The 13,516-nt window shown below is 40.4% G+C and overlaps 1 protein-coding gene across 1 annotated transcript in view; it reads left to right on the forward strand.

The window, feature by feature from the left end:
* Nucleotides 1-13,516, forward strand: part of AKR1D1 (aldo-keto reductase family 1 member D1) — a 78,662-nt gene that overhangs the window by 8,663 nt on the left and 56,483 nt on the right. The window contains exon 2 of the mRNA XM_053608618.1: nucleotides 1,060-1,227. Within this exon, the coding sequence (XP_053464593.1) occupies nucleotides 1,060-1,227 (168 nt within the window). The remainder of the gene's footprint in view (nucleotides 1-1,059; nucleotides 1,228-13,516) is intronic.

Consider the following 13,516-nt stretch of genomic DNA (forward strand, 5'->3'; position numbering starts at 1 on the left):
ATTTCTGGAATGTCTACTTTAGTGTGAATTATTTATTACGTTTTCCTGGCTTTCAAGAGCTATGCTGGTAGAACATTAGCATTTTTTTTCCTGAGGTGTTATATCATGAATCAGAAGATAGGTTCCCAAATCTACAAATTCTTTTACCCAGTCTGCATCCAACCTCTTTCTTGGTGCAGCACTCCCAAGGTCTACCCCACCTGTCCTCTCCTCCTCCCATTGCACATGTTGTCTGGTCTGCAGTTCCTTAAAGGTTTCATCCTCTTTCTGCGAAACCATCACCGCAGTGAAGATAATGAACACAGATGTCAACTCCAAAGTATTCCTCAAGCCACAAAGTACTTGTTCTTTTGAGCCAGTATTTACTTCTTTCACTCAGTATAATTCTTTCAGGATTCATTCACATCGTGGGTATCAATAGTTCATTCATTCCTTTTTATCACTTGGTCATATTCCATTCCATGGATAGACATCAGATTGTTTACCTAAACTTTTGTCTTATAATTTAGCTTGTGTCCTTCTTTGACAAGGCTTCTGTGAAATCTCCTGTCACAAGTAAAATTGACCAAATCACCCGAAGCCATAAAAGCAAGGGCAGACCTAGAATGAATAGAGTCTCCTTCTGGAAGAGGGAAGGCTCCACAGAGGCCAGTTTCTCCTGAAGATGGGATATCATCTTCCCATCCCAACAACATGAACTGGAAATGGCATCATCATAGCTCACTGCAACCTCCAATTCCTGAGAGCTCAAGTGATCCTCCTCCTGCCTCAGCCTCCCAAGTACCTGGGACCAGAGGCTCACACCACTATGCCCAGCTAATTTTTCTATTTTTTGTACAGACAGGGTCTCACTCTTGCTCAGGCTGGTCTCAAACCCCTGGCCTCAGGTGATCCTATCACCTCGGCCGACCAAAGTGCTGGGATTACGGGCATGAGGCACTATTCCCAGCAAAATGTGTTATTTTAGCTATAAAACAAAGTATGTGCATTTTTAATAATGATGATTAAAAGAAAGACCCACTTCTCTTTTCTCCAACCTCAACCTCCTTGTCATTTCAGACCCCTAAGGGGACCTGTGCAACATCAGTGAAAGTTGCCATCGATGTGGGGTACAGACACATTGATGGGGCCTACATCTACAGAAACGAGCATGAAGTCGGAGAAGCCATCCGGGAGAAGATAGCAGAAGGAAAGGTGCGGAGGGAGGACATTTTCTACTGCGGAAAGGTGAGATCTTACCTTGTACTTTCTGTCTCCTTATCTTAAAACCCTTCCTGATCCTATGTTGGACAAAAACAAACAAGAAAAGCTTTAATTATTTTATGTAACCTAAAATAGACAATGAAATCATCAGGAGAGTTTGTATTTCTGTTTTTGTCTTTTAAAACTGTAGAATGATTACAAATAATCCACCAACCTCTTTCCTGCCCCAAATAAAGAAGAGCTGGGGAGTATGCGGGTGGCAGAAAAATTTGATTGAAAATTAATGATGCACACCAATTGTCATTAATTGTCCTCATATCAAAATTGAGTACATAGGATTCATGCTTCTCCATTCTTGTGATGCTTTACTAAGAATAATGTCTTCCACGTCCATCCAGGTTAAATACGAAGGATGTAAAGTCTCCATTTTTTTTAATGGCTGAATAGTATTCCATGGTACACATATACCACAGCTTGTTAATCCATTCCTGGGTTGGTGGGCATTTAGGCTGTTTCCACATTTTGGCGATTGTAAATTGAGCTGCAATAAACAGTCTAGTACAAGTGTCCTTATGATAAAAGGATTTCTTTCCTTCTGGGTAGATGCCCAGTAATGGGATTGCAGGATCAAATGGGAGGTCTAGCTTGAGTGCTTTGAGGTTTCTCCATACTTCCTTCCAGAAAGGTTGTACTAGTTTGCAGTCCCACCAGCAGTGTAAAAGTGTTCCCTTCTCTCCACATCCACGCCAGGATCTGCAGTTTTGAGATTTTGTGATGTGGGCCATTCTCACTGGGGTTAGATGATATCTCAGGGTTGTTTTGATTTGCATTTCTCTAATATATAGAGATGATGAACATTTTTTCATGTGTTTGTTAGACACTTTATGGGGGCAAGACATGATTGCAAGAGGGACTTTACCTAACAATTGCAATCAGTGTAACCTGGCTTATTGTACCCTCAATGAATCCCCAACAATAAAAAAAAAAAAAAAAAAAAAAAGAAAGGAAAAGAAAATTAATGATGCATCTGGGGTCACTTTTCTGTAAAAGAACATTGGACAAAGCAAGAAGGGGAGACATCTCTCCTCTCCTTCTCAACTTGCAGATCCCGAACTCTTGCAAGAAACTCAGGGACTAATTAGCCCCCTGAGGGTTAGGGCAAAGCTTCTTCATTCATGGCATTTATTTAAGACAACTTAATGTGGGAAAAGCCCAATCTACAAAGCAAAAAAGATTGAGACATGGCAGGAAAGGAGGAGGTGGCTCATATTACATAAGCATTTGCCAAAGCTTTCTTTAAAATAAAAAAAATAATAATAACCTTTTTGCTTTGTGTGGGCCAATGTGTCCATAGATCACTCTTTTTTCCCACCTATCACAAAGTGCACCATTTTAAATCAGGGGTTTTTAGTGTGTGTGTGATACACATATATGCATTTTCAAAATCTCTTATATATATATTTATGCATATATATAAACTATTACCATTTTTATCACCTCGAAAAGAAACTTCAGGCTGGGCCTGGTGGTTTATGCCTGTAATCCTAGCACTCTGGGAGGCCAAGGCAGATGGATTGCTCAAGCTCAGGAATTTGAGACAAGCCTGAGCAAGAGCAAGACCTCATCTCCTAAAAATAGAAAAATTAGCCGGGTGCTATGGTGGGTCCCTGTAGTCCCAGCTACGTGGGAGGCTGAGGCAGGAGGATCACTTGAACCCAGGGGTCTGAAGTTGCTGTGAGGTAGGATAATGCTATTGCACTCTACTGAGAGCAATAGAATGAGACTCTGTCAAGGAAGAAGGAAGGAAGGAAGGAAGGAAGGAAGGAAGGAAGGAAGGAAGGAAGGAAGGAAGGAAGGAAGGAAGGAAGGAAGGAAGGAAGGAAGGAAGGAAGGAAGGAAGGAAGGAAGGAAGGAAGGAAGGAAGGAAGGAAGGAAGGAAGGAAGGAAGGAAGGAAGGAAGGAAGGAAGGAAGGAAGGAAGGAAGGAAGGAAGGAAGGAAGGAAGATCTCATCCCCATTAGTAATCATTTCCCATTTCTTCTTCTCCCCTAGTCTCTGATAACCACTGATCCATTCATTAACTCTATAGTTTTCCTACTTTGGGCATTTTATGCCAACGGAATCATACAATTAATGTTCTTTTGTGTTTAGCTTATTTGACTTGGTGCAATGTTTCTAAGATTCACCCATGTGAAGCTAAAAGCATGCATACTTAATAACCATATATTCCAGAAAACTTGTTTCATGTGACCAATATCACTCTTAACTAGACCACCATTGTTTGTGACAGATCAAAATTAAGAAGAACTCAAGGCCCATCAACACTGTATGGGCAAATGAATGGTGACATAGTCAAACATAACACATGAGTAACAATGAGTAAACACAGCTAAACACACTAGTGGGAATAAATTTCAACAACATGATCGTGAGGGGAAAAAAGCAAGTTATCAGTAGGATTCCATTTAGATAGAGATCAAAAACAGATATATTTAGGGATACATTATTTAGAGATAGATTTATAGATAGTAAAAACTATAAAGCCAAGCAAGGCAAAGATAAACATGAATTTCAAAATAATACGTACTGTTTACAAGCCCCCATAGTGGGCTTTTTGGAGAAGTAAGGCTTTGTTTCTTGACTTTGTTGAAGGAAATGGGGATTCCAGTAATAATTTATTATTTGTCTTCCATTTTTGTGTGTGTCTGTGCACTCATATAATTGCACTAGAGGATGGTGTTTTTAATAACAGTTTGTGTTTGTTTGTTTGTTTCTTTCTTTCTTTAAAAGAAAAGTGTTAAGATGACACCAAAATCATACAAATTAGGATGTTTAGCATTTTCATATTATTGGTTATTCATTACCTTGGCAGAAGTCATAGTAAGCAGAGTAGCATTTGGGGGAGAGAAAAGGGGTTAATAAAAAGTATTTCAGTACATGTAATTAACTCAGAAATGGTAATAATTTTTAGAACCAATATATTTTATTTAATAAAAGCAAACAAGCATAAATCAAAAAGACAAGTTCATAATGTCACAAATTTGGGGCAGGCACACCATGCAAGCCATTACATCTGATTGAGTCATAAAAATAAAGTAGTCAAAACATCCTTTAAATCCTATAAATTGTCCAAAAACCACAGTTGTGCATACAACCATTGCAGTTCAGCCAGAGCTTGAGAGGCAGTGTGGTTTAGTGGTTAAACTGACAGACTCTGGTGCTAGATCACCCAGGTCAGAACCCCAGATGTCCCTACTAGCTGTGAGTTAAGTGATTCTGTAAAATGAGGATAATAATGTTAATTTTAATGTCAACCATGTCTTTTTTTTTTTAGACAGAGTCTCACTCTGTTGCCCAGGCTAGAGTGCCATGGTATCAGCCTCATTTACAGCAACTTTGAACTTGTGGATTCAAGTGATCTTTCTCCTTTAGCCTCCTGAGTAGCTGAGACTACAGGTGCTTTCCACCATGCCTGGCTAAATTTTTTTTTTCTATTTTTAGTACAGATGTGGTCTTGCTTTTGCTTAGCCTGGTGTCAAACTCCTGAACTCAAGGGATTTTCCCACCTTGGCTTTCCAGAGTGCTAGGATTATAGGCATGACCCGTCATGCCTGGCCAACTATTTCTTAGTTACTTTGAGTTCACATTTACAAAGCACTTAAATACTATCTGGCACAAATCTAATACTATATGTTCTTATTTAATAAAAGTGAATTAAAATATAAAACAGAAGTTCCACATAGATGGGATGGCAGCAAAAACACCAAAGGGGCTCCCAGTAACAATTAAAACACATTTAATACATTTTCCCGCATCTCTCTCCATATTAAGTTTTCTCTGTGCTTTTAAGGCAAAAAAAAAAAAGAAAGAAAGAAATTCATTGTCTGACAGAGGAAAATATCAGACTTTTGCTTGCCCTTTCTGTGACAAAGAATACAAACATTCAAATATTCAAACATTTAAAACTTTTTCTCCAAGTGAATGACATGGTTGCTCCAAGGAGATGTACTAATTTGTCCCACAGGTCTTGGGATCCCTGGGGACCAGGTTTTACATACCTAAGGGTACACACGCTCCAGTATGAGAAACCAAGCCTTAATCCTTCATTATGTAATATTCTAGTGCTGTGGTCCCCAATCCCCAGGCCATGGGCTAGTACCAATCTGTGATCTGTAAGGAACCAGGTTGCACAGCATCCCCACCTGAGCTCTGCCTCCTGTATCACCATCCCCTGCCCCATTCACAGAAAAACTGTCTACCATAAAACCATTCCTTGGTGCTAAAAAGGTTTTGTTCTATGGCCTGTTATGACTGGGCAACACAGCAGGCAATGAAGGAGCTGGGAAGATGCTTCATCTGTATTTCATGAATACAAGGGATGAATACATCCCTTGAATCACCACCTGAGCTCCACCTCCTGCCCCATCCTGTCCTCCCACTCCCATCCATGAAAAACTTGTCTTTCATGAAACCAACCCCTGGTGCCAAAATTGCTGGGGACTGCTGCTCTAGAGATCAAGTAATTTCCTAGCAGAAATTGGCAGATTGTCCTGGGGTCTGGGTAGGACCAAATGAGAATAAAATAGTGTAAAAGAGAATCTAAATTTAGGCAAATTTAAAATTTTGCCAGGCACCACCTGCCACAATATGAAGGATTCATGGAAGCCCTACATATAACTAGAATCCTCATTCATTTAAACACACTTTCCATCAAAATGGCATAAAAATAAAGTGTCAGGCTAGGTGAGAACCAGTGGTTCTCAACCTTCTTAATGCAGCGATCCTTTAATGCAGTTCCTCGTGTTGTAGTGACCCCCAACCATCACTACAACACGAGGAACTGTATTAAAGGGACACAACATTAGGAAGGTTGAGAACCACTCTTCTAGAACATCATGTAAGTAAACCCACTTACACAATGAAGAAAGCTGAGAGCATTGAGGGTTCATTAGGAAATTTCCCAGGAAGATAGAAGACTTCATCACCAAATTAGGTACCCCGTGGTCAAGTAGATCTGTAAATCTCCTGTATTACATTCAAATAAAGTTATGCTCTGCCTGTAAAGAGTTTTATCAACTCATCCTATACTCAGATAACACTGCATCATCAACATATTTTCATGAAATGAAATGAAATGAGTGAATAAAATGTGTGAGTGCTTTGCAAGGAATAAAGGGCTGCCTTATTATAAAACTAGTGTTACGTGTAGCCCACCTCTCCCAAGTCATCAGGTGAGAGGAAGAGGGATCTGGACCTTTCTCACATGTGGATTATTGGTGTGGACGGACAGCTGGAGACGCTAAGTGAATTGGCAGATTGCTGTATATGAGGGGTAATTTAAAACCACAGACTCTGTTGTAGAGATTTTTCCCTGCTTGGCCATGCTGGCTGGCAGGACCCTCCCTTATGGAGGACAGCAGCTTGCAAATACTGGCAAAACCCAATTGACAAAAACTTATTCCTGAGCTGAGGGTGGCACCTGAAAGGAGAGCCACTCAAAACCACGGGGAGCTGGGCAACCCGATGGAAAATTGAAGGGAAGGGATCCCACCCAGGAAACAGACATTTTGAACTATCTGAAATGGCGGATGCCTTCCCCCAGAACAACAGGAGTGATTAAATAGACTGGAGCATTCCCAGTGGGGAATGTTGGAGGGGGCTGGCAGTTTAGGCTGCGTGGCGAACTGGCAGGTCCCAATTCAAAAGGGAAACTCAGAACCACAAAACTGAGAATAAGGTCCCTGAGCACTCCAGCGGCAGGAACCAGCTACAGCCATGGGACCCTTCAGCAGCCGTGGGACCTCCAGCAGCCACGCGAGCCGGCAGCAGCACCCTCCCCCACAGCCGATTGCAGTCGCCAGTCTGCAAGAGAACGTGGGAGCAGAGTGGAAAGATTTGTGAAACGTGGACACCTGCACTGAGTGGGGAGGTTGGATAGGACTTCCATCTGGAACAGAGCAGCTGAGGTTGCACAATAGTTAGGTGACAAACTTTTACAAAAACTCCAAAATGGCAATCGGCCAGGTAGGGTGGTTACCATGGTAACAGTATAAACTGTGAATCAGGTATGAGCCTAGGAACCACTCACAGTGCCACCTGGTGTCCAGAAAGTATACTGCATTATAAATATATTCCTACAAAAGTTGATCCCTACATCATACATATAGATGTATATTTCTTTTTTTTTGCCTCCTTCAACTTTATTTTTTTTATTTTTATTTTTTTATTAAATCACAGCTGTGTACATTAATATGATCATGGGGCACCATACACTTGGTTCATAGACCATTTGACACATTTTCATCACACTAGTTAACATAGCCTTTGTGGCATTTTCTTAGTTATTTTGCTAAGATATTTACATTCCACATTTACTAAGTTTCACATATACCCTTGTAAGATGCACCGCAGGTGTAATCCTATCAATCCCCCTCCGTCTACCCACCTCCCCCCTCCCTCCCCACCCTTTCCGCCTTCCCCCTATTCTTAGATCGTAACTGGGTTATAGCTTTCATGTGAAGGTCCTAAATTAGTTTCATAGTAGGGGTGAGTACATTGGGTACTTTTTCTTCCATTCTTGAGACACTTTACTAAAAAGAATATGTTCCAGCTCCATCCACGTAAACATGAAAGAGGTAAAGTCTCCATCTTTCTTTAAGGCTGCATAGTATTCCATGGTGTACATATACCACAATTTATTAATCCGTTTTGGATCGATGGGCATTTGGGCTTTTTCCATGACTTAGCAATTATGAATAGGGCTGCAATAAACATTCTGGTACAAATATCTTTGTTATGATGTGATTTTTGGTCTTCTGGATATATGCCCAGTAGAGGAATTATAGGATTTAATGGCAGGTCTATTTTTAGATCTCTAAGTGTTCTCCATATATCTTTCCAAAAGGAATGTATTAATTTGCACTCCCACCAGCAGTGCAAAAGAGTTCCCTTTTCTCCACATCCATGCCAACATCTCTGATCTTGGGATTTTGTGGTATAGGCTAGTCTCACTAGAGTTAGATGATATCTCAAAGTAGTTTTGATTTGCAATTATCTGAAGATTAAAGATGATGAGCATTTTTTCATGTGTCTGAAGACCGTGCACCTGTCTTCTTCAGAGAAGTTTCTCTTCAAGTCCTTTGCCAGCCTGCGATGGGATCCCTTGTTCTTTTCTTCTTGCTAATGCATTTGAGTTCTCTGTGGATTCTAGTTATTAAACCTTTGTCAGAGACATAACCTGCAAATATCTTCTCCCATTATGAGGGCTATTTGCTTGCTTTACTTACCGTGTTCTTGGCTATGCAGAAGCTTTTTAGTTTGATCAAGTCCCAATAGTGTATTTTTGAAGCTGCTTCAAATGCCTGGGGGGTCTTCCTCATAAAATGCTCTCCCAGACTGATTTCTTCAAGGGTTTTCCCTGCACTCTCTTCTAGTATTTTTATACTTTCATGTCTTAAGTTTAAATCTTTAATCCAGTGAGAGTCTATCCTAGTTAATGGTGAAAGGTGTGGGTCCAGTTTCAGTCTTCTGCAGGTTGCCAGCCAGTTCACCCAGCACCATTTGTTAAATAGGGAATCTTTTCCCCATTGAATGTTTTTAATTGGCTTGTCAAAGATTAAATAACGGTAAGTAGCTGGATTCATCTCTTGGTTATCTATTCTGCTCCAGACATCTTCTTCTCTGTTTTTGTGCCAGTACCTGTTTTGATCACTATCGATTTGTAGTATAGTCTGAGATCTGTAGCGTGATTCCTCCTACTTTGTTTTTATTTTTGAGTAATGCCTTGGCTATTCAAGGTTTTTTCTGATTCCATATAAAACAAAGTATTGTTTTTTCCAGATCTTTAAAGTATGACAGTGGAGTTTTAATGGGGATTGCGTTGAAATTATATATTGCTTTGGGTAGTATGGACATTTTAACAATGTTGATTCTTCCCAGCCATGAGCATGGTATGTTTTTCCATTTCTTAACATTCTCAGCTATCTCTTTTCTTAGAGTTTCATAGTTCTCTTTATAGAGATCTTTCACATCCTTTGTTAGATAAACTCCCAAATATTTCATCTTCTTTAGCACTACTGTGAATGGGATAGAGTCCTTAACTGTTTCTTCAACTTGACTATTGTTGGAATATATAAAGGCTACCAATTTATGGATGTTGATTTTGTAAACTGACGCTGCTGTATTCCTTGATCACTTCTAAGAGATTTGTAGTAGAGTCCCTAGTGTTTTCCAGATATACAATCATATCATCTGCGAAGAGTGAAAGTTTGATCTCTTCTGATCCTATGTGGATACCCTTGATTGCCTTTTCTTCCCATTAAACTTCCATTACAATGTTAAAGAGCAGTGGAGACAATGGGCAGCCTTGTCTGGTTCCTGATCTGAGTGGAAATGATTCAAATGTAACTCCATTCAATATGATATTGGCTGTGGGTTTGCTGTAGATGGCCTCTATCAGTTTAAGAAATGTCCCTTCTAGACCAATTTTCTTAAGTGTTCTGATCATGAACGGATGCTGCATATTATCAAAAGCTTTTTCCACATCAATTGAGAGAATCATATGGTCTTTGTTTTTAATTTGTTTATGTGCTGAATTACATTTACAGATTTACATATATTGAACCAGTCTCAAGACCCTGGGATAAAACCGACTTGGTCATGATGTATAATTTGTTTGATGTGTTGCTGGATTCTGTTTGTTAGGATCTTGTTGAATATTTTTGCATCTATATTCATTAGTGATATTGGTCTATAATTTTCTTTTCTTGTTGGGTCTTTTCATTTTTTGGGGATCAGGGTGATATTTGCTTCATAGAATGTGTTGGGTAGTCTTCCTTCTTTTTCTACCTTTTGGAACAGGTTGAGTAATATAGGTACTAATTCCTCTTTAAAGATTTGGTAGAATTCTGACATGAAACCATCTGGTCCCGGGCTTTTCTTTTTGGGGGAGGTTTTGTATGGTTGATGTTATTTCTGAACTTGATATGAGCCTGTTCAACATTTCCATTTGATTCTGGTTAAGTCTTGGAAGGTGACGTGCTTCCAAATGTTGGTGAATTTCCTTCAGATTTTCATATTTCTGAGAGTAAAGTTTCTTGTAATATTCATTAAGAATTTTTTGTATTTCTAAGGAGTCTGTTGTTATTTCATCTTTGTCATTTCTGATTGATGAGATTAGAGATTTTACTCTTTTTTTCTTGATTAGGTTGGCCAAAGGTTTATCTATTTTGTTGACCTTTTCAAAAAACCAGCTTTTTGATTTATTGATCTGTTGTATTATTCTTTTGTTTTCAATTTCATTAATTCTGTTCTGATTTTGGTTATTTCTTCTTTTCTACTGGGTTTGGGTTTGGAGTGTTCTTCTATTTCCAGTTGCTTGAGATGTCCCATTAAATTGTTAACTTCCTCTCTTTCCGTTCTCCTGAGGAAGGCTTGCAGTGCTATAAATTTCCCTCTTAGAACTGCTTTTGCGGTTTCCCAGAGGTTCTGATATTTCGTGTCTTCATTGTTGTTTTGTTCCAAAAATTTGGCAATTTCCTTCTTGATCTCATCTCTGACCTAGCTATCATTCAGCATAAGGTTATTTAACTTTCATGTTTTTGTATGAGTATGCAGATTCCTGTTGTTACTCAGCTGAAGTTTTATTCCATGGTGGTCCGAGAAGATGCATGGAATAATTTCTGTTCCTTTAAATTTACTGAGGTTAGACTTGTCACCTAAGGTGTGAATGATTTTGGATTAAGTCCCATGGGCTGATGAGAAGTATGTGTATTTGGTGTTGTGGGGATGAAATGTTCTGTACATGTCTGCTAAATCTAAATGCTGGATGGTTAGATTTAAATCTAGAATTTCTTAACGCAACTTTTTGTTGGAGGATTGATCTACCACAGCCAAAGGAGTGTTAAAATCTCTGACTATTATGGAGCTGGAAGAAATCAAGTTACTCATGTCTGTTAGAGTTTCTCTTATAAATTGAGGTGCATTCTGGTTGGGTGCATAGATATTAATAATTGAGATCTCATCATATTGAGCATTACCCTTAACAAATATGAAGTGACCATTCTTGTCCTTCCTTACTTTTGTTGGTTTAAAGCCTATTGTATCTGCAAATAAAATTGCAACACCTGCTTTTTTCTGGTTGCCATTTCCCTGGAATATGGATGACCATCCTTTCACCCTTAGTCTGTATTTGTCTTTTAAGTTAAGATGTGACTCTTGTATGCAACAGATATCTGGCCTGAGTTTTTGTATCCAGTCAGCTAACCTATGTCTCTTTAGAGGACAGTTTAAGCCATTCACATTAATGGAGAATATTGATAAGTTTGGTGAAATTTGGGGTATCAAGTTTTTCAAAAGTCCAGTGGACATTTTTAATCCTTTCACCATTGTGGAAGTTGGAGTTTGATCAGAAGTTTATGAGTGAGTTTACTTTTGTACTAGAGAATTGGGTTGGTCATTATGGAGGATAGGTCTGAGAACAACGTGAAGAGCTGGTTTGGTTATGGCAAATTTCTTCAACATACGAATGTCATTAAAGTATTTAATTTCTCCATCATAGATGAAACTCAGTTTAGCTGGATACAAGATAAGGGGTTGAAAGTTTTTTTGCTTTAGGAGATTAAAAGTCGATGACCACCCTCTTCTGGCTTGAAAAGTTTCAGCAGAGAGATCTGCAGTCATTCTAATGTTCTTGCCTTTGAAGGTAATAGTTTTCTTTTGCCTGGCTGCTTTGAGAATTTTCTCCTTCATATTAACTTTAGTGAAGTTAATTTTGATATGCCTGGGGGATGTCTTATTGGGGTTGAGTCGTGCTGGGGTTCTGAAGCTGTCTCCTATCTGAATTTCAGATTCTCTAGGCATGTCTGGAAAATTCTCTTTCATAATTTCCTGTAGAAGGGCCTCTGTGCCCATCGAGGTCACCTCATTGGTTTCTGGAATCCCAATTATTCATATATTGCCCTTCTTCTAATTATCCCAGAGCTCTCTGAGAGAATGATCTGTTTTTGCTCTCCATTTCTCTTCCTCTTTGAGAGTTTGGACCTTTCAAAGGCTTTATCTTCAATGTCAGAAATCCTTTCCTCTGCTTGCTTCATTCTGTTGCTGAGGGATTCCACTGTATTTTTCATATCTTTGAGGGCTGCAAATTCTTGCTTCAGTGTGTATAAGTCTTTGGTGGTTTTGTCTTTAAATTCATTACATTCTTGAGACAACTTTTGAATTTCTCCTTGGATTCCTAATTCTATTTCATTAATCTTGTCTGTAATCCAATTCTGAATTTGATTTCTGACATGTCAGCCAGTTGTTTATGAATGCGATCTTCAATTACTTCCGCCATATCTTTCCTTGGAGGGGGGTTGATCTATTCTGGTTATTCATGTTACCAGAGTTTTTCTGCTGATTCTGCCCCATGGTTGTTTTACTCCCTTTGATTTTTCCCCTGGGACTTTGTTGAGGGCCCGTGCAGTGTTGTGGCCTGAGAGACCAGGGCCCTGTCTGGTGTGGTTGGGCTAAGTGGTTCTGTCTTATTTTCAGCTGGTTTCTGTTTGACCCCAGTGAAGCATTTACTCTGGGTCGAAGTATCAGCTCTCTGAGTCAACACCACCCTGGAAGCTTCCCAGGTCTGTGAGTCACTTCAGGCAAATCCTTTACTCATGGGTGGTCTCCTATGGTTGCCCAGGGAGACAGTGGGTGTGGCTCCAGCTGCCTCAGGAAACTGCCACTCTGGTGTGGGTCTCTCCCAGCCTCACTCCTGCGCCCCAGTGTCAGCACTGACCAGCTGTAGATTGGGCACTGTCCACGCCCCAATAAGTCCCCCAAGAATCTGGACTCCTGGGGGACAGGCCTCCAGATTTCATTGGGAGGGCAGAGGGGAGCGCTGGGAGCCCAGATCCACCGGTAGCGAGCACACTCAGTTCCACTCAGTTTTTGCCTGACCACACTGCTGCCGCTCAGGCCTCCAGTTCACAGAGTGAGGGCAGGGGGTGGAGCACTGGGACCCCAGATCCACCAGTAGCGAGCACAGTCAGTTCCACTCAGTTTCTTGTCTGGCCGCACTGCCGTCGCTCAGGCCTCCAGTTTACAGAGGGAGGGAGGTGGAGAACTGGGAGCCCAGAGCCACCGGTAGTGAGCACACTCAGTTCCACTCAGTATTTTGCCCAGCCACACTGCCACTGCTCAGGCCTCCAGTTTATAGAGGGAGTGTGGAGGGTGGAGCACTGGGAGCCCAAAGCCACCGGCAGCGAGCTCACACAGTTCCACTCAGTTTTATGCCTGGTTATATTGCTGCCCAAGGAGGACTGGGAGTTCAGAGTTGT

The sequence above is a fragment of the Nycticebus coucang genome, chromosome 11 (assembly GCF_027406575.1).
Source record: "Nycticebus coucang isolate mNycCou1 chromosome 11, mNycCou1.pri, whole genome shotgun sequence".
Lineage (NCBI taxonomy): Eukaryota > Metazoa > Chordata > Mammalia > Primates > Lorisidae > Nycticebus > Nycticebus coucang.